At 45.0% G+C, this 26305-nt stretch overlaps 1 protein-coding gene across 1 annotated transcript in view; it reads right to left on the minus strand.

Moving 5' to 3' along the window:
• LOC126101597 (nuclear pore complex protein Nup88) overlaps positions 1-26305 on the minus strand; it is a 532960-nt gene that overhangs the window by 39416 nt on the left and 467239 nt on the right. Inside the window, exon 3 of the mRNA XM_049912275.1 lies at positions 1330-1455. Within this exon, the coding sequence (XP_049768232.1) occupies positions 1330-1455 (126 nt within the window). The remainder of the gene's footprint in view (positions 1-1329; positions 1456-26305) is intronic.

Genomic DNA, 26305 nt, shown 5'->3' on the forward strand with positions numbered 1-26305 from the left:
GCATAGACCGTTCCATTATGTTTGTTATCAATTATGCGATAACGGTACAAAGTAGCCTAGTAAAATTTCTCAGATACACCAAACGACATAGTTCTGTAACCAGATAGCGAACTTTTGGAAGCTGTTGTCTCCGTACCAATATGTTACACAGTAAAGACTCCCATCCCCGTACTCGTTTTCTTTTTCCACCACCTCGCAGTGAAGATTATTGTCGTGTACGACCTCAGTTCTGTTGGTTCCATGCTTTGCCCACATTTCTTCTCTCTCTCTCTCTCTCTGTGACACACACACACACACACACACACACACACACACACACACAGACAGACGCGCGCGCACACGCACACAGACACAGACACAGACACAGACAGAGAGAGAGAGAGAGAGAGAGAGAGAGAGAGAGAGAGAGAGCGCTACGAGGTGTGTGAGAAAAGTAATGACTGGTTTTTTTATCTACCAAAGTTTTCATTTTTCAAACAACAATACTGTCCCCTTCCAAGTAGTTCGCTTCCGCAGCTATACATCGACGGTTTGTCTTAAATGGTAGGGCCTATAACATGTCAGTCTCATTCTTTTTAATGTTCTTCAGAGTTCCAAAATGACATCCTTTTAAGCCCTTTTTCAATTTCGGGAAAAGAGTTACAAGGACTCAGATCAGGTGAATAGGGGGGCTGTGGAAAAAGAGGAATGCATTTTGAGGTCAAAAGTTCTGTGCTGGAAGTGGCTGTGTGACAAGGGGGGGGGGGGGCTTATCATGATGCAGAATCCACACGTCTGCAATTTCCGGTCTCACTCGATTCACCCTTTTCCTGAGCCTTTCAAGGGCATCTGGGTAAAACACTTGGTTGACAGTTTGTCTTGGAGGAACAAATTAGGTCTGATCTCACAAAAGCACAGACACGTTTTCGTCGGTTTTTGAAGCTGAAGGCTTCCCTGAGCGAGGATCATCTTCACCTTGTTCTCGGCCTTCGAAAAATGATTTCTGCCGGCGAAAAACTTGTGTTCTTGGTAAGGAATGTTCCCCATAGGCTTGTTTCAACTTTTCAAAGGTGTCATACTAGCGGACTCCCCAAGTTTAAGACAAAGCTTGATGGGATACCGTTGCTCTAAATTCCGCTGTTACATTTTCGTAACATACAACAAAAACACATCTTCACTGAGGGCTCTCTGAAAAGTCACGTGATGACTGTACGGGGCTGAAACTCGGACCGAGCATGTAGAAGACACGATCACCCCTGCCGGGTCCGCCACAGTGTTGCAGGCCTCACTACTTTTGTCGCACACCTCGTCCGAGGCGGCTGGGCTAGCGGCGGGCGGCGGGCGCCTTACCGGATGGTGTTGTTGGAGGCGAGCACGACGAGCAGCGAGTCCGCGTCGGAGCCGGGGTGCCACTGCGCGGCGCGCACCTCCACGTGCTGGTTGCACAGCCAGTGGCGCTGGTCGACGCCGCGGCACCTGAAACACGCGGGGACCACAGCTGGTCAGCCGATCCGAGGCGCGCTGAGGAGGCCGTGGCCGTGGGACCGCCTCACAAAATAGTGAAACACCTTTTGTCAAATTACTCTCACCTAAGTTTAAGAGAATACAGTAACACTAAAACTAAGAATCTCGACAATGGCAAGGAACTCTACAAAATCGAGTTCAGTTTCTTGTCGACGTGGATGGGCTTCAGGCAGGTAAAGGCGCTCTTTCACGAACTGCCTACTGCTGCTGCTGCTGCTGGCAAAGATACGGTTCCTGAGTCCACAGTCAGAATCGGCAAAGCACAGCAACTCGAGTGAGTCACGACCAAAAGGGAAAGACCTCTCCCCCTCACCGCCTCTCCAACAACAGCAAAATAACAAAGTAAAACATTTTCTACCAAAAGTTTCTTTAGAGATTAACATGTAACAACAGTTTTGCAGAAACCAAATAAACAAATCCAGTGAAGAAAACAAATCTACCAAATGGTTTCCATAAGGTGCATTTCCTCTTCAACTAACAACCGCAGGTTAACTGAACGCGCATGTTACCTGAACGTAGCCGAAAATGGTTCAAATGGCTCTAAGCACTATGGGACTTAACTTCTGAGGTCATCAGTCCCCTAGAACTTAGAACTACTTAAACCTAACTAACCTAAGGACATCACACAGATCCATGCCCGAGGCAGGATTCGAACCTGCGACCGTAGCGGTCGCACGTTGCCAGACTCTAGCGCCTAGAACCGCTCGGCCACACCGGCCGGCAGCCGAAAATGACTGAAGGAAACAGTATTTCCCAACATAGTCTACAGACCTATATTCACAGTCGTATTGCTGAGTGAAATTAAGAATACGTTCTGATGATGTCAAACTTCTGAGAGATTGTTGCTATTGTAGTTCTTAAATCAATTCTATGACACTTCTCAAATGTACAGACGAATGCTTTTGAAAGGCTGTAGGCCGTTTCTCTGAAATTCAAGTTCTTGGCAGTTACTATTCCGGCAATTCCGAAAAAAAATTGAAGAGAAGTTTTACGCGTCTATTATGTAAATCATGTACCCGTGAAAAGTTGCAGACCGTAAGAATTGCTTGTGGTCACTAGGTTAGCGTTCGCCCATGGGTCATGGACAAAGCGGCGGTTCGAATCCTGGTAGCACTTATTTTTTTCATCACTGACTCATTAGTAGAAAGATATTTGAGAGGTAATATAATGAAACGAAACCCACCAACATTTTCATGAAGCTGTAGTGAATTCCATATGTTATTTGACTATTTACTATTGGTAATTACACTTTGAAGGACCAAGGACAGGCCTGGAAAGCCCAACTGCAAACTCGATATATAATTATGCGAATGACGTTATTCACAACCAGTAATATAGTACGTCACAGTGGGCCAGACCAAAAGAGTAATGTAGAATTACTTGTGCTCTCCACATCACACGTTGGAGGATGTTATTTGTCATACAGACATGGAAAACATAAATTGAAATTTCATGCAAATATACATGTTTTTTCATTATAGTACTTTTCAACTGTCATATAAATTAAATAACGAGACCAATGATGAAAAAATATAGATTACAAAATAAGTATTTGCGGATTCGAACCATTACATCGTCCACGACCGTCTTGCCACGCGCTAACGCTAACCACGTGACCACAAGGGATTCTTACGGCCTGCATCTTTGCACGGGTACATGATTTACGTAATAGACGCGTAAAACTTCTCTTGCGATTCTCTGGGAATTGCCAGAGTAGTGCACATAACTACTTTCACATCATGCTGTTTTACTGGCCTATTAAAGGTGCACAAAGTTTGAAGTAAATCCGTGATCCCAACGTCGTGGCCTCCACTTGTAAGCACTGATGTAGACGAATTATTATTATTATTATTATTACTATTATACGCATGTGAGGCCAGTTAAAATTGGGGGTGGGGGGACGGGGTGGGCGAGACTTTAACTATCCGATTGTCTTCCGTCTCCACGCAGCTTCATCTAAATGTCAGTACACATATTTAACCACTGGCTTAAAATTGTAGACATCAAGTCGTTTCAAGAAGAATGGGATGATCTTTACAAACACTTGACAGCAGAAAACTTTATGTTGTGTATCTTGCGCACAATTAACAAGCCTCGTTGTGTATTTAACAAGAGGTACCTAACTGTTACTACCAAAATCTATTTCTGAATGCTTAACGAGTGTATCTGTGAGTTAAGGCAAACAGAATACATTAATATGATCAAAACATCACGTTAATACAGGTGCAGTAAAGTTGTGGGATACCGTTTGTTGGCTGGGCGGTTCCCAGCGATTATTCAGTCGTCGAAAAGCAAGAAAGTTTTCTTCACTTGAGCTCACTGGAAACTTTCCTTGGCGAGTGTAACTGTAGCGTCTTAATGTAACTGTTTTCAGTGTAACTGACTGCGATAAGTAATTGTTGAGCGAATTGTTTTGTCTGTTTTCTTGATTAGAGTGGAGGCGAGAAGACGACGACAGCCACTACATAGTCCAATCCTAACGTAAAAGTGCCAGGAGGCAGCCATTACCGACTGTCGCACCGTAATCTACAGTGACTTCCGAGATGACTGCCTGGAACACTGCGGAGAAGTTTGGAATTCAAGTAAGACTCTGCCGGAAAATCAAAAACTGTGCTCCATATCGCCTACCGCCATAGTTAACGTTTTTCTTGTAATGAAATTTCGTCACTGGGAAGGATACTGACCACTTTCCATGCCGAGCGGCATCGAGTTCAGCGACCGCGGACTCAATAAGGGTTACTTTTCAAATAGCAAGATTACTGAAATTGATATTTTTTCACGCGAAAGAATTTTGAAAGAGTGTCAGCCTAGAACACTTTCCCGGCCAAGTCCGCCTCGGTAGCTGCAGTGCGGCAGATTGCTAACCGAAAGGGCCCTGTTCGAGTCCCAAACCAATAGAGAATGCCGTTGGTCCATATGCGAGGACTATCCATTAGCCTGGTAAATCTCTGCTTCACTTGCGTCGCCGTCATAACAACATCTTACACTCCAGTCCCTTACCTGAGTCACTTATTTGCCTGTCTCTTCTACTAATTCCTATTGTGCATCTGTCCATAGCTCGCTGAACAACCCTCAGCTTTTGCAGTAAAGGTTGCGACTTTTTCTATACTTTAGGTCGTCAAAAAATCAAATTCTGAGTCCCCACTCAATGAAACCACAAATTCAACTTATAGATTATATCCATAACATATAACGAATTAAACTGGCTGCAGTTCATTCGAAGATTTTGGTCCCAGAGTTCACTTATTTCGTAAATAGAGTTCACAGTAACAACATGCATCGGCCATGTTCTCACACTGTTGCCAACCTACATTTGTGTTACATTCATTCATAGGATTAAAAGTGAAGTAGGTCTACACGGCCTACCTGGTGTCGACATATTCTGAACTGCTTTTGCGCGCGTCTCAAGAATCTACTTATAGACATGCCTCGCCTCACCAGTTTAAAGGGTGTGAAGTCACAAAAATGTATAAGTATGTACTCCACAGTAGAATTAAACTGCCTGAAGGCTAGCGCTACTTACATTAGTATTAGCTTAAAAGAGTTTTTCTCTGATATATTAAATTAGTCGGAAAGTATATAAATATGCTAGCATTGCACTATTCGTTCCACAAGTAGTTCTACCATCGTAGCAAAATAAAATAAACTAATTTTTACGAAATTTAATATGCCTGCGAATTGGTGCGTAAAAGTGACTCATATTCAAGGAATTTTTGTGCTGATTCCAAAACTGATCTTAGCTTTAGCAGGCCTGTAATATATTTGAATTTATTGAAGACTTAATATTATAATTAATATTTCCTAATACACTCCTGGAAATTGAAATAAGAACACCGTGAATTCATTGTCCCAGGAAGGGGAAACTTTATTGACACATTCCTGGGGTCAGATACATCACATGATCACACTGACAGAACCACAGGCACATAGACACAGGCAACAGAGCATGCACAATGTCGGCACTAGTACAGTGTATATCCACCTTTCGCAGCAATGCTGGCTGCTATTCTGCCATGGAGACGATCGTAGAGATGCTGGATGTAGTCCTGTGGAACGGCTTGCCATGCCATTTCCACCTGGCGCCTCAGTTGGACCAGCGTTCGTGCTGGACCAGCAGACCGCGTGAGACGACGCTTCATCCAGTCCCAAACATGCTCAATGGGGGACAGATCCGGAGATCTTGCTGGCCAGGGTAGTTGACTTACACCTTCTAGAGTACGTTGGGTGGCACGGGATACATGCGGACGTGCATTGTCCTGTTGGAACAGCAAGTTCCCTTGCCGGTCTAGGAATGGTAGAACGATGGGTTCGATGACGGTTTGGATGTACCGTGCACTATTCAGTGTCCCCTCGACGATCACCAGTGGTGTACGGCCAGTGTAGGAGATCGCTCCCCACACCATGATGCCGGGTGTTGGCCCTGTGTGCCTCGGTCGTATGCAGTCCTGATTGTGGCGCTCACCTGCACGGCGCCAAACACGCATACGACCAACATTGGCACCAAGGCAGAAGCGACTCTCATCGCTGAAGACGACACGTCTCCATTCGTCCCTCCATTCACGCCTGTCGCGACACCACTGGAGGCGGGCTGCACAATGTTGGGGCGTGAGCGGAAGACGGCCTAACGGTGTGCGGGACCGTAGCCCAGCTTCATGGAGACGGTTGCGAATGGTCCTCGCCGATACCCCAGGAGCAACAGTGTCCCTAATTTGCTGGGAAGTGGCGGTGCGGTCCCCTACGGCACTGCGTAGGATCCTACGGTCTTGGCGTGCATCCGTGCGTCGCTGCGGTCCGGTCCCAGGTCGACGGGCACGTGCACCTTCCGCTGACCACTGGCGACAACATCGATGTACTGTGGAGACCTCACGCCCCACGTGTTGAGCAATTCGGCGGTACGTCCACCCGGCCTCCCGCATGCCCACTATACGCCCTCGCTCAAAGTCCGTCAACTGCACATACGGTTCACGTCCACGCTGTCGCGGCATGCTACCAGTGTTAAAGACTGCGATGGAGCTCCGTATGCCACGGCAAACTGGCTGACACTGACGGCGGCGGTGCACAAATGCTGCGCAGCTAGCGCCATTCGACGGCCAACACCGCGGTTCCTGGTGTGTCCGCTGTGCCGTGCGTGTGATCATTGCTTGTACAGCCCTCTCGCAGTGTCCGGAGCAAGTATGGTGGGTCTGACACACCGGTGTCAATGTGTTCTTTTTTCCATTTCCAGGAGTGTATTAATTCATTTGATGCATTTGTGTTACAGCAGCATGTGTGACACACGTTCCAAACAAAGTAGCAAAAAAAAAAAAAAAAAAAAAAAAAAAAAAAAGAAAAGTTCTAATGTGTACGAAATCTTATGGGATTTAACTGCTGAGGTCATCAGTCCCTAAGCTTACACACTACTTAACCTAAATTATCCTCCTAAGGACAAACACAAACACACACACACACACACACACACACACACACACACGCCCGAAGGAGGACTCGAACCTCCGCCGGGACCACCCGCACAGTCCATGACTGCAGCGCCTTAGACCGCTCGGCTAATCCACGCGGCAAACAAAGTAGCCTGACATGTTTACAAACTAAAACGTCCTTAGAAGAATGGTTGAGAAGAGATGCCTGTGGAAATCAGCTGTTCAAAGAAGTGTGCGACGTATTGGGCATCTAAAGAGACATCAGGGACTCAGGTACATAGACCACGTTATAAAAGAAGAGCGGAGTTCCGCAGCGAACTTGACTGCTGCCGATCAGTCCCGGCACTGATCATCACAGAAGGGAAAAAGGCGCAGCTATGCAGTTAAAGATAAGCTCTGTTCATATTTTCACGTTTTTAACAGCCAAATATCAGAGGATTCAGGTGCCCTCGACAGACTAAACGAGGGGGTGCAGTGTCTGACAAAAAAATGGTTCAAATGGCTCTAAGCACTATGGGACTTAATATCTGAGGTCATCAGTGCCCTAGACTTAGAACTACTTAAACCTAACAAACCTGCCCGAGGCAGGATTCGAACCTGCGATCGTAGCAGCAGCGCGGTTCCGGACTGAAGCGCCTAGAACCGCTCGGCCACATCGGCCGGCTGCAGTGTCTGACAGTCTTGTGAAGTATACAGGAAAGGTGGTTCAAATCCACGGCCGACCATCCTGATTTAGACAAGTCGTGATTTTCCTTGTATTTTCAGGCGAATGCCGAAACAGTTCCTTGACGAATTTCAACTATGAATTCCTTCGTCGACCTTGTCCAAGGGATTAAGGGTTCTTGTCAGCAACGAGCCCGACGTTTAAGAGGCAATAAACCGTAATCTTGTTTCTTTCTCTGCTTATCTCTGAGACACACCACTCCCTGCGCTTCGACAACAGTTTAAGAGGCAATGCGCTACAGCGAGTACTTAATCTCTAGAGAGGTACAGAGGGTATCGGCTGAGAACTGCAGCTCGACGGATGTAAATACCGACCGGTCATGAATCCCAGGCAACGGTCTCGAACTGCCGGAGCCCCTACCGGCAGTAGCGGGCCGGATTAAAAACCAAACTCTGCAGGGTCCCCCTCGGGCCGGTGGCCGATCTCGGTCGAAATGCGATACACTTGGCGCCCTAATTCTTTCCCGGTGCGCAATTAACGTGCCACCGAATAAGAAATACAGCTACGGCGTTTTATTGCCCAAGGTAGCGAGTGTACGTTTACCGTCATGGGCAGTCAAGTATTCGGCGCATTTTATTTTCAAGATTAGCCCGGCGCGCTCCGCCGCTATCCCGAGAGCAACTGTATATCCTCGGCAATAAAACGAGCCACTGCACCATAAATCGAGGTTTCCCCTCGGTCGGCTGCCCCGCCGGCCAGACTCGAATCCCAATCCAATTTCCGCTAAATACCGCAATAACCAAATATAAAATCAATTCGCCGAACGCTCTCCTGTTCTTTTTTTTTCGCCACCCCTTTCCTCGTCCCGCGCAACCCCTTTTGTGTGTGTGTGTGTGTGTGTGTGTGTGTGGGCGCGCGCGCTGAGCCGACCGACTTCTCCTGCGGACTCAGACCGCACAATACCGCGGTGTTCTCCTCCTTTTCTGCGACCTCCCTCCTCCCCACTCCCCGCCTACCGCAGTCCGTCCAACCCCTGGAGAATTCGCCGGCAGAAACACACGCGAGTGGAGCCGCAAAAATCCGAATAAAAATCGCGCAGACTCGGGGATGGGGCGCCTGCCTGCACGGGAAGGGGGGTAGAGAGGGTTTGGGGGGGGGGGCGGTGTAGCTGTGGCCGACCGTAGCTTAATCCTTGATCCCCGAACGAACGCTTCCTCGGGGCGAGCGAGGACGTCGGACGGAGAGCAGGGTGGGTGGGGGGGGGTGGCAGCGGAAAAAAGGGAAAGACCGACCGAGGGTGGAGGAACGGCAGCGGCGGCCCTTTAGCCGGTAGCGGCTATAAAAATTGAAATGGTCTCCGGCGCTGGGTCCGGGCCGTGAAATACGTCTCGGGCGAACGCTGGCCGCAGCAAAGCTACATTAGTAGGCATTCCGCGCAGCCGGCCCGGGCTCTCAATCCGGGAGAGGAAGAATATTTAACTGCGCGGGATCCGGGGCGATTGGACGCGGCCTACTGCACGCTGCGTTTGTATCGTGACGCCTGGCTACAATCACTGTCCCGCCCGCTCGTGTGCGCCAAGTTCTGCGGCAATTCGGCTAGCATCCGCCTGACTTCCCCCTACGATCAATAACGGTACACAGCGTGTACACGATAAGCGTTTACAACACACTACAGTGAACTAGGGCAGGTCGAGAACAACAATTTGATACGTAACATTTGTGGTCTGTAAAGTCGCGAAACTAGACTGAAATTTTCAGTCTGCAGCGGAGTGTGCGCTGATATGAAACTTCCTGGAAGGTTACAACTGTGTGCTGAACCGAGATTCGAATTCGGGACCTTTGCTTTTCGCGGGCAAGTGCTCTACCGACAGCTACACAAGCACAACTAACGACCCGTCATCACAACTTTACTTCTGCCGGTACCTCATCATCTCCTACCTTCCAAACTTCAAAGAACCTCTCCTGCGAAACCTGCCAGACTATACAGCATTTGCCCACGAAACGCAAGGGCTCGCAGTTCGAGTCTCGGTTCGGCACACAGTTTTAATCAGCCAGGATGTGTAAACGTCAAACTGCCCTACAAAAGACGCCAAAGCTATGTTGCCTGCTCGAGAGATTTTGAAAACCCTCCCGACTTCTCAGTGGTCCTCACACGCTCAGTATTTACTGCACAGTAATACTGTGTCAATATACTGAACGGAAGTGCGAGACCAAGAATGGCACAATATTATTGCGCATATGTACTTCGATTGAGTTGTTTGCCTTGTAGAACACAGCTAAAATACTGTACAGAACAGGCTCAGCGAGTCTGAAAAGCATCCAGTTATCATTTAAATGGACCAGCGGCTTAATCATTGCAAAATAAGATTCGTAAACTACAACAAATTGCAAATTAAACGAATGAACTGTGCAATTTACAGTGTACATATACTGTTTTCTGTGTATTTTTCTACTGTAAAAATTGTGGCAAACTAAATAAAACAATTAATTACTGATTACTGATTCAAACCTTACACGATATTATGTCCGTGGCGTCACAACTGTAGCAAGAAATAAAAAACATGCATGCTCACTGTCATGACACCATGATCTTTAGATTCCGCTGCTATTGTGCGCAACGAGATATTTCACGGTGGCCTGAAACTTGGAGAAGAAAAAGAAGTTCCTGAGAATTCCAGTCGTATGGAGGAAGATGGTACCAAGAACCTCCTGATAAATTAATGGTGAACGGAGAGGTGGTGGTGGTGGTGGTGGTGGTGGGCATCTCACTATAATGACCTTTCTTTCTTCTCAGCTGAGATATACTAGCCACAAGCAATAATTTACCCGTAGTTTTTAAACATAGATAATTCGTATGGAATAATATTCACACAATTAAGAGACTTTGAAATATTTAATATTTTAAAATTTGTGGTTTATAAAGCTCAGAATTTCAGTGCTAGGTTAAAGACACAAATTCCCTCAGGTTTTACAAAAATCCTGAAATTCTATGAGATTTCCCTTATTTTTCCAGTTAAAATGTAATTCCCAGATAATTTCAGGTTTTCCAGAATAATCGCTGTCACGTATTTGGTGTTTCCTGAACAGCTGGGAATTTCATTTCTCGCAGTAGCGCATGGAGCTTTCATAAACGTCCTCAAGCACATGCCCTGATTTTTTGACATATATTTTTTAAATTCCTTTGCACAAATTCGTTTGGAGCAAACTGAATGTCCCGATCTCGGCAAGTACTGCCGTTTATTGCGCAATACTACCCTTAAAACGACAAAATATTCCGCAATACCTTGTGCGGGCTTCTATATTTTTAAAGTTTCGTATTCTCCTTCAATGTATTGCGCAAACCGTCCATACCGCTCTCGGACGGTCAATATTATTGCACAATAAATATTGAGCGGACCAGGACGCCTTTACGCCACCGGCCTCAACCTTCTGAAGCTCATTTCTTTTTATCGGTAACACCGTCTTTGAATATTAAATACACCTTGTTCTTGCACTTACAAATTGTAAAACTGACGTTTGTGTAAGCTTCACTTCAAAATTTTATGAATTTTAACGGTATGAAATTAACAACTAAGTCGTTTTGATTCTCTGGTCTTCTTATTTTGAGACTACTGTACTCATATGCGTTAAGTTTAGATTGAATTGTAAATGTCATTAGTTTTTGCATTACGTTTACAAGTCTTTTTTCTTTCATTAATCTCACTGCAAAGTTTAAATTACTATTGTTAACGACACAAAAGAATAAAAAATGTGGTTGTCTAAGTAGATGGCATAAGAGGAGGAGAGGCCATTCAAAATCTCAGCGCGTATGCACTGTAGTTTAGGTGGCTTCTGTAGGCCAATTTGAGGTTCTTTTCGAACAAGTAAGGCCACAAAAATTTTCTACACCGTATTGTTCGTTTCGACTTCCACTACACAATTCTGATACGTTATCATTTACATCCAGTACGACACGATAACATGGTGCAAGGCTGTCACCTGGAAACACTAAACTGTAGGAGCTCAGTGCAGCCCATATGAAAGTGCAGCAGATGTGCTTCGGGTTGGTACGGTAGATGAGAGAACTTGCATTCGCAGAAGACTGAGCGACCATGCTGCTGCCACAGTCTATTGCAAGAACCTAAATAAGATGTAATTCATTCACGAAAGAAGTTTCTACGAAGCAGTTACAAGACCAATTCCCAAGAGTTGTCCATCAGTCTGTGACCTTTATCAGCGCGGACCAATAAAGATGTTCAATCAACGTCATTGGCAGACGGCCGGCCGTGTGGCAGAGCGGTTGTAGGCGCTTCAGTCTGGAACCGCGCGATCGCAGGTTCGAATCCTGCCTCGGGCATGGATGTGTGTGCTGTCCTTAGGTTAGTTAGGTTTAAGAAATTCTAAGTTCTACGGGACTGATGACCTCAGATGTTAAGTCTCACAGTGCTCAGAGCCATTTGAACCATTTGGCAGACGCTACAAGGGAAGCGCTGTCCATCACGGAGAGTTTTACTGTCTGTATTCTGAGAGTGTACGATCTAGGAAGAGTCGGGAACTACATTACTTACTCCTACATGTTGTTGTTGTTGTTGTTGTTGTTGTGGTCTTCAGTCCTGAGACTGGTTTGATGCAGCTCTCCATGCTACTCTATCCTGTGCAAGCTGCTTCATCTCCCAGTACCTACTGCAACCTACATCCTTCTGAATCTGTTTAGTGTATTCATCTCTTGGTCTCCCTCTACGACTTTTACCCTCCACGCTGCCCTTCAGTACTATATTGGTGATCCCTTGATGCCTCAGAACATGTCCTACCAACCCATCCTTTCTTCTAGTCAAGTTGTGTCCAAACTATTTATCGTCCATGTTTCACTTCCATGCGTGGCTACACTCCATACATATACTTTCAGAAACGACTTCCTCACACTTAAATACGTCTCGCAAAACGGTCACGACGGGAAAATCACACGAATTTGAGCATAAGTAGACTCTGCCATTCACGTTAAGGCGGCTTGCGGAGTATAGATGAAATCTCGCGTATGGATCATGGAAATAGAGATAGATTAAGGCACGTGCAGAGAAAAGACAGTCATTTTCCCGCCACTCGATGCGGAAATGGAATAGAATAGAGAAATTATTAATACTGACATGACGAACCATCGGCAATACACTGCGCAGCGACTTTCCAATTATACTTGGTGTCGTTTCTCTGATATTTCGGCAGATATTTGCAGTTTACTTTTTGCAATGTGAAGCGGCAGTGAGCCCAAACAAATACGCATCACGTCTTTCATGCGATGTCCAGTGTCGACGGAAAGCACCTGTTGGTTTCCCATTACAAACAAAACTATTTTTAAAGCGAAATTTTACGTAGCCACTAAACACAGCGGTCCCAAATTAGTCAAATACGATATTAATTTTATCGGTATATATGAACGAGGGTAACTAAACACGAAGACTCGTGGGCACTCCAACAGCGACTGAGCAGCGTTTCTGCACGGCGATAGCAGTCAGCACAGGCCAGGGCAGTGCTGTCGCTGTGCAGTACTGTTTATTCTTCATATTTTACTGGAACTGTTAATACGAGGGGCGTTTGAAAAGTCCGTGCAAAAATAAAAACTACTCACGTGTTTGGGGTAAACCTTTTTTTAAAATTTTTTTAGACTTACACACTTCATCCAACGCTGTTCTAATTTGTTGATCCCCTCCGAATAACAGTAATTGTCCAAGTCTGGAAAATAGCTATTAGTTGCTGCAATCACTTCCTCGTTTGAATAAAATCTTTGTCCCGCCAGCCATTTCTTCAAATTGGGGAACAAATAGTAGTCCGAGGGGAGATGTGGAACGAGTTGGAATCCTATTTCCATTAACTGCTGAGGTGTGTGCTGGTGCATTGTCGTGATGGAAAATGACATTTTCGTGGTCCAATCCCCGGCGTTTTTCTTGCAGCTCGGTTTTCAGTCGGTCCAATAACGATGTATAATACGCACCTGTAATAGTTTTACCCATTTCAAGATAGTCGAAGAGGATTAGTCTCCTGAGGAGTTTTGCCTTTCATAAAGTAATGTTTAATCACCACACGAAATTCTCTTTCGTCCATTCTTTGACAATCACTCGACTTCCTTGTTCACACGAATGGCAAACACAAAGAAATAGACCAATATGGCTGCAACTTGGTGTGCGTTCTTTCCAAAGGTGCTACTAACTAAACATGGCCTCGATACGCGCCGGTTGTGTCCTCTCTCGGACTTTGCACGGACTTTTCAAACGCCCTTCGTACATACTGACAAAATTAACATCGCTCTAGACTAATTTGAGACGGGTCTATCGAATGGGCAAGTAAAATTTAGCTTTGAAAATAGTTTTGTTTGTAGCGGGATACAAACCGACGGTTTTCGTCGACACTGAACGTCGCAAGATACACACGATGAACGGTTTGTTTGGGCTGACTCCAGCTACTTAAAGCAAACTGCAAATTTCTGCCGTTACAGCAGAGCAAATGCGCCGTACGACTCTTAATAGGGACACCCTGTAAATGCTGACGCAGGCTTTGTACAATATTCTGCGATACCACTGAATGAGATGAATACACTACGCAGATTCAGAAGGATGTAGGTTGCAGTAGTTACTGGGAGATGAAGAAACTTGCACAGGATAGGGTAGCATGAAGAGCTGCATCAAACCAGTCTCAGGACTGAAGACCACAACAACAACCACTGAATACATAATAATAACCAACAAATGCACAATAATATGTGTTTATACCTTCAACGCACATACTCGGCGCCGTCGAGCTCTAAATCTTCTTTAGCAATGATACGGCCACATAACTACACCAATAGTTGGGCGTAATGCTATCTTGTACACGAAACATGTACATACGCACAAGGAAGCCAACAACTCTGGCATTATTCTAACAGAGAAATACCCTTTAACTGGCTGTAACATGCGATATATTGTCAATGGCAAAACGGCAAAGAGGAAACAGTAGAGCAGAAACACCAGAACAGGATTTATAATTTTCATTTTTTTGTCATCAATCTTTTCACTAGTTTGACGTAACCCACTCTGAATTCCTCTCCTGTGCAAACATCTTCATCTTCGAGTATCATCTGTACCCACCGTCCTCAACATTATTTGTTGGGCATATTCCAATCTCAGGCTTCCTGTGCCCTTTGAACTCTCTACTGCCCCTCTTTGGAATCACTGATTCGACATATGAATCGGACAGAAATGGCTTGTTATAATTTTTATTCGGCAGCGATTTAGAGTTTTGTATGTTGACGAGGAACATCAGGATTTAGCGTTCCGTCAACGACGCTGTCATTTGAGACGGAGCACACACATGGGTTAGGCAAAGATGGTAAAGGACATCAGCAGTGTCCTCTCCGAAGGAACCACGCAGTCGATTTAGGGAGAGCATTGAAAATACAAATGTAGAGGGCTCTACCAGTGTCTTACAACTGCATCCCCTTGCTCCGGATACATCGAAGTTCCACACTGTGGTTTACTAGGAATATCATGACGAGATGGGTAGAAAGTCCGTTTTACAATCTGAGGAAATAGTTTGAGAAGAATGTGACAAATGCTTAGCTTTCGTCGACCGTCACAAAGTAGTTTTCCCAAATATTTGGTAGTTTGTGGACATTGTCAAATAGGATATCACTTCTACACTGTAATTACAACCGTGACTGTAGCTTTTTAATGTTTTATGTAATGAGAGAAACACCGCAGTAAATTTCTGTTTCGATTCTTTTATTTTTTTGCTCACAATGGGAAACTTTAACACCATCTGCTGTATAGAGTCTACCATATCATAAGCGTAAAAGAAACTGCGTTAAAATTTATTTCTTTACACAAGTATGTATGAAACATCATTAAATACAATAATTAAGGCTAAAAACATAACATTAATCAACGAAAGAAGGAAATAAATTCCGAATCAGTGTTCCTCCAGCTACGAAAAGAACGAAACACTAATCTGAAATACTTTTAATATTTGTTTTGCTTGCACACAGATAGCAATCAAACTTCTTTGTCGTCCAGCAGAAGTATATGCAATACCATTTCTGCAGAATTTATTCTATAATGATGTTGCTGAGAGGAATGCCTTGTACTGATATCGACTTTTAGTGTAGAGCAAGATATTTTTTACAATAGTTTAATGGCAGCCCTTGCAAAGTGATCCGTTGTAGATTTAAGTCGGTCGATAAGATCGAATCCGGTTACTGACGTGTAACATTGACGGTCACCAAACTGTTATTAACAGGTAATACTTTAGTTAATTAGAATATCAGATGTCAAATGGTTATGTCATATACCATATTAAGTACAACAGTCCTGTTTTACACCTTACTGCGATTGCAGTAAGGTACACGAAACATGTACATACGAATCAACCACGGAAGTCAACAAAATGGTTCAAATGGCTCTGAGCACTATGGGACTTAACATCTATGGTCATCAGTCCCCTAGAACTTAGAACTACTTAAACCTAACTAACCTAAGGACAGCACACAACACCCAGCCATCACGAGGCAGAGAAAATCCCTGACCCCGCCGGGAATCGAACCCGGGAACCCGGGCGTGGGAAGCGAGAACGCTACCGCACGACAACGAGATGCGGGCGGAAGTCAACAACTTGGGCATTTTACGGGGGATTCGCAATCTAGGGTTAAAAGCGAGAGGTTGCAGGTGTTACTGCAGAAGTGTCCCCTAAGTAAAAATTTAAAAAGAAGCTCTAAAGCTCTAGTCTAAAATACATTGTACATTGTGAACAACTAAAGCCACTGGTCGGGGCCTTGAGCCTCGTATGTAAAAAAAGGCATTGACTGTAGCCAGGCAGATGGACATTGGTGGACGTTCTAAGGAAGTACTTGTCCTACAAGAGAGAAGAACAGGCGGAGACGACGACTAGATGGAGGGTCGATGGATGACTTTAAAAAACATGAAGGAACAGCACTGATGTGTATCGCTGAGGACGTTAATGCATGGAAATGGTTTGACGGAGCCTTTACCCAGCAGAGTATGCCAAATGGACGATCACGGTCTCTATTGGTGTACGTCGTTTAGAGCCTAAAGGCGAGCTCTGGTACGCGGCTGCCGCTACTCCTGCTTGCTCTTGGAGGGAAGCGGGGACGCTGCGTGAGTCCGCGTGCCACACCTCTCCACTCACCCAACAGCGAATCAGGCCTGGTGCTCTGCGATCGATATCCATCCTGACCTACTGCCCGACTCTTTCCGCGAGCCACGCACGGCTCGATTCGAAATGAACTGAACTGAACCGAACCGCACCGCACCGCACAACAGGGAAAGTCTTTGCGCTTAAGCCGACGGCACACGGACCGTGCTGTTGAACGCTAACGTTGAGCGTGCCAAGTTCAACGTGCTGTTGAACGCTCAGGAACGATGCGACTAGTGCATACGGTACGTGCGCCCCAACGTGGTATACGCGATCGCAACGCACTCCAGCGGCAGTTGAGGGATGTTTCTAGTTCGTAAATAACACAGTTTACTCAACGGGCTCGCGTAAAATTCCCACGTTAGCTCTATTAAAACGCACATTTCCTCCATCGTCGACGAAACAAAGTACCATGTCCAATCAATAAGGACACAGGCTTATAAAGGTTCCATTACAAACAGTGCGATACAAATTTGGAATACTTCTCCGCATAAGATAAACATTGTTTCATCATTCCCACATTTTAGTAAAACCCCCAGGTCAGTCTTACCTGACCACTGTTCCTATCCAGTAGCAGAATCTTTACAACATGTGAATTACGAAGTGTAAAAGAAAAAGGAGCAAAATATCTTTATACAAGTAGCGCAAGCTGTCCTGTAGATTAAGCCAATCGAATAAGGTCACCCCTAAAAAAAAAGTAAACTTAATATTTACATAACATCAAATATTATAGTATATACTTATATTAAACGAGTAATAAAGTATGAGAACCTAATAAAAACGTGAATGTTAGGGAAAAAAATTTGGAAGTTTCAAGACGGGAACCACTGCCCCAACTTCCGACTGTATTGAGGACCGAGACGCTACTCATTACACTAAACCAACAACTCAATCCTTGAATCTAATCATACTATTTTACGGCTTGCTGAAAACTTTAATCGTAGATATGTTACTAAATGAAATTTATTTATAAGAAATTCTACCAAGAACAATGCGTTTTGGGTGGATCTTCAGTATGTAGCTGCCTTCAAATAGCCTATTCTCACAATACGCAAGTTACAATAATTCTTTTGCCACGAGTATGATGTTTCTCATTATTTTATTGCAACGAATCACACAGTTAACAAGAGGTTTTCCACTGATTCTCAATTTGCTGGTGCTCAGAAACGGCATATATACATATAGCCTTGAAATGAATGCCAATATGGCGCTTCACAACTCTGTACTGAAGGGAGACGGCGTGCTTGTGACGTAGGTGGCGTTGTCCAATCTCATTGGTCATCGCTCAGACGCACGCTCAGAATATCTGAAATGCCAGATATTGCTCTGCACGTTCAGAAAGACTCCCGAACGTGCTATTCCACGCTATGACGTCAGAATCTCGGCACGCTCAACGTTCGGATGCACGGTCCGTGTGCCGACGGCTTTACAGTGCAGAGCTGTGACGACAGAGCCGAGCGGCTGTGTCCGTACGCCTTTCCAATGGCACTCCTTTAACGGAACTCCAATGCAACACCTTTGTAGCAGCGGGACAGCAGACACGCATGCGGCGCGCTACTTGACAGCTCGACCGAGGCTTGCATTCAGTTACGTCAAGGAACTGCAATTTGACAAGAGCACGGCGACTGCCGGGCGGCCAGTGTCCCCACACTCTCCGAGATGTAATTACACCTCTTCTGTTGCTGCTGCTGCTGCGGTCCTCAATCCGAATACTGGTTTGACCCAGCTCTCCATGCTAGTCTACGCGTCTTCATCTCACAAGCAGAGGTTCCCCGCAACCACCAATATGTTGGTGTAGGTGGACTGTCGCATCTTCGAATAAAAGAGAATTAAATTAACACCAGGTTTTCGCCTGTCACAGCAGCGTAATGGCTAGCGTAACAACCTGGAAAATTTAAGATGGCGAGTTCGAATCCTGTTACGTTCCTACACTTTTTTTTTTAAAAAAATAATTCTTTAAAAAAATAATTTTTCTTCATGGTCCAAGTAGAGAAGATATAAAATGTAGACTGGCAATGGAAAGGAAAGCGTTTTTGAAGAAGAGAAATTTGTTAACATCGAGTATAGATTTAAGTGTCAGGAAGTCATTTCTGAAAGTATTTGTATGGAGTGTAACCATGTATGGAAGTGAAACATGGACGATAAATAGTTTGGACAAGAAGAGAATAGAAGCTTTCGAAATGTGGTGCTACAGAAGAATGCTGAAGATTAGATGGGTAGATCACATAACTAATGAGGAGGTATTGAATAAGGTTGGGCAGAAGAGGAGTTTGTGGCACAACTTGACAAGAACAAGGGACCGGTTGGTAGGACATGTTCTGAGGCATCAAGGGATCACAAATTTAGCATTGGAGGGCAGCGTGGAGGTTAAAAATCGTAGAGGGAGACAAAGAGATGAATACACTAAGCAGATTCAGAAGGATGTAGGTTGCAGTAAGTACTGGGAGATGAAGAAGCTCGCACAGGATAGAGTAGCATGGAGAGCTGCATCAAACCAGTCTCAGGACTGAAAAGAACAACAAGAACAACAACAATTTTTCTTCAGTTATCTGCTTCAAATCTAATGTTTTTCAATTTTCTAATCCTTTGCTAAGTCGTTTTAACCAATGTAACACTTTCTTATTTTTTCTCATTTCTCCATTGGGCTCAGAATAACTGGTGGATTTGCAGTTACCAATCACAAATCTATTTTTTTGTTTATTTTTTGCGTTTTCCTCTCACATTTGTTTTTCTTTTATGTGTGGCATTTAAAATGTCCGGCATCGCAAATTCATCAACCAGCAAATGTCATGACCAAAGAATGGAGGAATTTGATGAAGAACTATGTGAATGTAGAAAGATAGATTTTATACTTTGTCCATTGCGAGAGAACAATGTGTGTTTCAAATGTTTGTGTGACGATTGCCAAATAAAAATAAATTTTTGTGACTGTTGCACAATCAGTATGAATACTAATAACTATTAGGCTTTTTGGTCGCCTGATCGGTATTTTTAAATGATTAAATAATACAATATATACATATAAAGAATTAAAACCATACGGACAAAGATTTCAGATCAAAAGAATGACAGGAAGACAATATGAGAATGAATAAGAAAGTTAATACAATGGTTAAAGTGACTTGGCAAAGGACTCGAAAATTTAACGACATTACATTTGAAGCAAGTAACTGAAGAAAAATAAAATTGAAAAATAAAACAAACTTTGTAGGAGCGTGACAGGATCCGAGCCCGCCATCTTCAGCTTTCCAGTCTGTTACAATATCCATTGCACTACAGTGGCAGTCGCAAAACCGGTGTTACTTTAATGTTCTAGACAACAGGCTAAATTGTTTTTCGGCTTTTAGTCGTAAACGAGGCCCACCAGGGTGATGGCTTCAGGGTGTGATAACTGGGTTCTTAACCTACACCACCATAAGGTGGTTCCAAAGAGCTTTTTCCACCACTGGCGAACTCTCCTTGTCAGGATAACTGTTGCACCCTACATCCGTTTGAACCTGCTTACTGTAGTCAAGCTTTGGTATTCTCCTCCAATTTTTACCCTTCCCCCTACATTATACTTCCCTTATCAAACTGAACTTCACTTGGTGCCACAGGATGTATAGTATCAACCGATCCCGTCTTTTAGTCATAAATTTCTTTCCTGCCCAATTCGATACAGTTACCCCCACGTTAGAAATCCTATCTACCAATCTTATCTCCACCATTCTTCGGCAGCACCATATTACAAAAGTTCCTCTTGTCTGAAATGATTCTCGTTCACGTTTTACTTCTGTATAAGGATACACTCCAGACGAATAATCTGCTGTGGTTTCGATGTAGGTCGAATTCAGCACTGATGTAGATACAACTTCTCATGTACTGTAAGACACTCCATTTTAAACCTCAGTATGGTCCGTTGTCTGATCGAAACTGTTAGTTTTGAGTAAACTGGTATACAGCTACTGTACAAAGAGTTCTTGTTATGGGGGGCAGCCGCAATTGTGTAAGGCTATTTTGTAAAATGAAGAAACCGTACAACAATTGCTGAATCAACATTCTTATAATGTGTACACGACCGGTTTCGGAACACTTAAAGCTCCATCACCTAATGTAAAGTATAATAATGAAGATATTGTATTGTGTTAGCAGACAATGGGAGTGGATCCTCAAGTCTGAAATTTATTGCAGGTTTTCTAAAAGAATATCTTTACTTTAGGGAGTCTACAGTAATAAAAAACCGCCAAATTTTAATTACAGTTCTTCAGGATACCAGCATCCCACTAGATATCCAGATGGCTATCTTTGACGTCAGCAATACGTATACTAATGTACCGACAGACAAAATGTGTGGCATCGTTCTTGAAAGCAGACTTAGCACCAGCCCATCCGACTAAATCGAGGAGATTTTTAACATTTTAACTTCCGACCTGGGTTTTAATTATTTTAAATTTAGTGATCAAGTGTACTGGCAAAAGGTCGTGCCGCCCCCCTGCTTCCCTTTTAGCGAATTTTTTACGTCTCATTTCGAGTATGAGTTTTTTAAGAAGTACCTGGAGGAGGCCGCTAAGTTAGTATGCTGGAAGAACTACGAGTCCGCCAAAACAAAATGTATACAAACATTAAGAAAGGCAAAATATTACTTATGTGTTTATTTTACATTTCATAATTGATCACACATTTTGTAAAGCCTTCAATTTAGCATGTGGTTACTTTAAATGTTCAAAATGTTCACCGTTGGCGGCTATACACATAACAGAACGACGAGCCGTAGCAGCAACTCCGTCAGTCAATGTTACAGTGGAGATCGCTGCACATGTCGCTGCAATCCCCTCGAGAAGTTCCTCCAGCGTGCGTGGCTGACGGCGACAGACGTTGTCTTTCACAGTTCCCCACAAGTAAAAGTGAATAGGTGTTAAATCTGGCGACTGTGGAGGGAACTCAATGGGCCTTCTTCGTCCAGTCCAATGCGCCGGAAAATTGTCGTCCAGAAAAGCTCCTACGGCTAGCTGGTAGTGCGGTGGCGCCCCCCTCTTGGTGGTAGAAAACCTCGTCATAAGCTCCATAAAGCGCACGTATACCTGGCAAAGTTGATGTGCGTAACATTTCCAGGTACACTTCTCCAGCGACAGTAGCATCAAAGAAAAAGGGTACTACTAAGCCCTTAGATGATACTCCACACCACACATGAACCCCTGGTAATTTGACCGCTTTATCCACGTAAAGATGCGGACTTTCTGGTGCACAGTACACACTGTTATGCCTGTTCAGGGTTCCATTAAGTTTAAATTGTGCCTCGTCACTCCACACTACCTTCATCACAAATTGTTCGTCATCAGTTACCATTTCCTGATACCATTGGCAAAAATGCATTCGGCGATCATGATCGTCATCATTAATCGCGTGCAGGAATCGTGGAATGTAAACTTTCCACTTTGCAGCTTTCACAATTCTTCGAACACTTGTACTGCTAACCCCCACTTCACGTGCACATTGTAGACTTCTGCGGAGAATTAACAAACGTTTTCAACACGAGAGCCGACGAAGCAGGACTTGTAGCTGTACGCTGTCTCCCTGACCTTCCTTTGTGATTATCACAAATTGTTTCATGCTATTCAGACTTGTCATTGATGCATTTAATGATTAGGCGGTTTGGCAATTCTGTTTCAAACTCTCGCCTCCACAGACGTTGCACTTCCACGGTATTATAAAACTTGAAAAATCAGTTCACAACACATTTTCGTTACTCGAATGTCAAGAGTGTTCCAGCCATACCGAGATGAAAGTACTAACATCTAGCCAAAGACCATACTACAACACACCTGTAACTCAAATCGAACAATATCGATATCTCGATAGAGACTGAAAAAGAGTGTATACATTTTCCTGGCGGACTCTGTATGTTGATATTTTTGTTCTATATGACGGCAGCAAGGAAGAGTGTGACATGAAACGTCCTGGCAGATTAAAACTGTGTGCCGGACAGAGACTAGAACTCAGGACCTTTTCGTTTCGCGGGCAAGTGCTCTACCAACTGAGCTACCCAAGCACGACTCACGACCCGTTCTCACAGCTCTAATCCCGCCAGTACCTCGTCTCCTACCATCCAAACTTCACAGAAGCTCTTCTGCGACGAAGTCATGACCATTTCGAGTCCGAGGGCAAACGGCGCCGGCCAGAGTGGCCGTGCGGTTCTAGGCCCTGCAGTCCGGAACCGCGAGACCGCTACGGTCGCAGGTTCGAATCCTGCCTCGGGCATGGATGTGATGTCCTTAGGTTAGTTAGGTTTAACTAGTTCTAAGTTCCAGGGGACTAATGACCTCAGAAGTTGAGTCCCATAGTGCTCAGAGCCATTTTTGGCAAACGGCAAAGCCAACAGTGGGAATATCACACGTCTCCCTCCCCAGAAATAGACAACCGTTCACACAAGTTCCGGTAAGGTCGTGATGACTTCCTTCTTCGACTACAGGGTGCTTATGTTCGTCGAGTTCCTCGAGCGTCGAACCACAATCGATGCCCAGCACTATGAAGGCATTTTGCTAAAACTGCGACGTGGCATAAAGTCAAAACCTCCAGGAATGCTGTCGGACGGAATCATCACAACGCCCAGCCCTACACTGCTTCAGAGATTTCGTTGGGAAACACTGCAACGTCCTCCGTACAGCCCGAATCTTGTAGTTTTCATATCTTTGGCTACCTGAATATTGGTTAGTTGATTTTGAGGGAGGGGACCAAACAGCGAGGTCATCGGTCCCATCGGATTAGCGAAGGATGGAGAAGGAAGTCGAAAGGGCACCTTTCGAAGGAACCAACCCGGCATTTGCCTGGAATGATGTAGGGAAGTCATGAGAAATCTAAATCAGTATGGCCGGTCGCGGGTTTGAACAGAGGAGGAGGAGGAGATTAGTGTTTAACGTCCCGTCGACAACGAGGTCATTAGAGACGGAGCGCAAGCTCGGCTGAGGGAAGGATGGGGAAGGAAATCGGCCGTGCCCTTTCAAAGGAATCATCCCGGCATTTGCCTGAAGCGATTTAGGGAAATCACGGAAAACCTAAATCAGGATGGCCGGAGACGGGATTGAACCGTCGTCCTCCCGAATGCGCCACCTCGCTCAGTTTGAACAGTGGTCCTCCCTAATGAGAGTTCAGCGTGGTAGCCACTGCGCCACCTGGCTCGATGGAGCTGAAGAAAGACATGCACGGAAGTCAGTTTCAGTCGGGCGCAGAAGTGGATGTGCGGGTGCGGTTGTGGATCAGTCAGCCGCCAACTGCATTCTACTAAATCGGAATTCATCATCTCGTCTCCCGGCGTTCGGTTTTTATTTAACTGCCCCTCACAGAAGCAGAAATGTTTCTATTGAGAAGATACCAAGCACTTGGCACCGAGACGAACTGCCGCCGATCGATGCCTCCGCGGCAAGTGGCGGACGCAGGAGCTCAAAGATTTTAACAGGGCGGCGGAGCGGCGTGCGGGCGAGGGGCTGAAGACTCGGGCAGAGCGAGCGCGGGCTGCGGCCATTTCTTGCTGCACTTTCACCCCCGGCCGCCTGAGGGAGCCACTGTCCGGCAAGGAGGGGACAGCCGCGCCGCACCGCCCAGCCTCTGTCCCGCTATTTAAAACAGTGATAAATGGATTTCCCGGTCGCCGTCCCCATTTCTTAGCGCCCGGGTCTTTCTCCCCCACCCCTATTAACGCGGGGGATCCGCGGCTGCTCGTGTGTGTGTTTTTTTTTCCTCTGTCGGTTGATTCCTTTTGTGCGCGTTCCCTTCGGCCTCTATATATTTTTTGTTTACTCGGACATTTGCATGTCGCTCCGTCCTCCGTCCCGTCCCACCCCAGAGGCGTCCTACGCACGTGTGTGTATGTGTGTGTGTGTGTGTGTGTGTGTGTGTGTGTGTCCGCTTCCGTCGCTGTTCGCAGTACGCTGCGCATACCGATAGCGGGCCCGCCGTCCAGAAATGAGGAAGTCCCCCAGACGAACCGTTCATGCCCCGCTGCACACTTTGTTAAGACGCGAAAATTACCTGCTTTTTTTATGGGGTGTCCGATTCACAGTGGTGAGCAAGTAATCTCCGCTGGTAAGGCTGGTCTTTAGCACCGAAAAAGGGCGAAGAGAGGCAACACGATGGTCTTGGCCGGAATACAAATGAAGGGAAATAATGGTTTACGACCTCTATGGTTCAATGTTCGTGATGAGACAGACTAAAAAAAAGTTTCTCCAACTACATTTTACTTTGTTGCTAAACCTATGTACAATCTATGTTGCGAGGATGTCATCTTTATCTTCTTTTTCTTTTTCTTCTTCCTCCTCCTCCTCCTCTTCACACGTACCCTGAATGCCAATTCCAACTTAACAATGAAGAGATGTTGCCTCGCCGCTTTATCGGCAGTAATAAGACGTTCCAATGACCGCTCAAATAACGAACAAAATTGGCTGTGCTACGAAAGGACGTAGGTAGCTAAAACGTGAATGTATCGCAAAAGGAGCGCCATCGACTCCTTTGCCGGCCGCGGTGGCCAAGCGGTTCTAGGCGCTTCAGTCCGGAACCGCGCGACTGCTATGGTCGCAGGTACGAATCCTGCCTCGGGCATGGATGTGTGTGATGTCCTTAGGTTAGTTAGGCTTAAGTAGTTCTAGGTTATAGGGGACTGATGACCTCAGATGTTAAGTCCCATAGTGTTCAGAGCCATTTGAACCATCGACTCCTTTGACTTTAAATCACTCTTTTTCTGGAATTTGCAATCTCTCTGTCTTGCAGTAATTTATTTTCTGTTTGACGGGGATCTCTAGAAGTTACCGTCGGTAAATACGCAGTACCAACTTACGATGTACAGGACGCCTTAGGAATGCGAGTACCTCCGCTATTTCACACACACACGTCAAGCTATCACAATAACCGCCCCGTCAAGAGTGAAGGCAATTTGCTACATTATTAAAGCTTGTTACGTTTTTTATCTGATGAGATATACAGGGTGTCACAGGGTGAATGGTAGATATTCAGTGACGTGACAAGAACGATCATTCGAAGCAAAAGATTCGAGTAAACATGGGCTTTAAAATGGATACCTTAATGGCTAAGAGCACTTCTTCATCCTCGCTACTGTCAAACACACTTCTTCTACTGAACAAGTGCTCATATCTCTTAAGGTATCCATTTTACAGTCCATGTTTACTAGCCACGGCATTTGTGTAAAGAGATTTACGGAAACAACGGGAAATATAAATATAGATGGCCGGGCGAGGTGTTCAATCTCCTTCCTCCCAAATGCGCGACTCCTGTGCCCTAAACAACCTGTCACTCATGTGAGATGTACGGTGTAGTCCACTGCGCATAATTACAGGCCAAATAAAGGAACAATGACGTCACTTAATAATTACATACCTGCTGTGCACCGTAGTTTGAATAAATTATTAAAAAAACTGTAGTAACTTCAACATCCCTCTCCTCAACCTCACGTGACAGTGTTATATTAACCAAAACTGTTCATGTGGCCTGCGTCGAAAATTCCAGTTGTTAATGAGATCGCTAAATTAGGAACAGCTCGAGTATTAACTCTTATCTAATTTCTGGTCTTCAGAACAAA

The sequence above is a fragment of the Schistocerca cancellata genome, chromosome 9 (assembly GCF_023864275.1).
Source record: "Schistocerca cancellata isolate TAMUIC-IGC-003103 chromosome 9, iqSchCanc2.1, whole genome shotgun sequence".
NCBI lineage: Eukaryota > Metazoa > Arthropoda > Insecta > Orthoptera > Acrididae > Schistocerca > Schistocerca cancellata.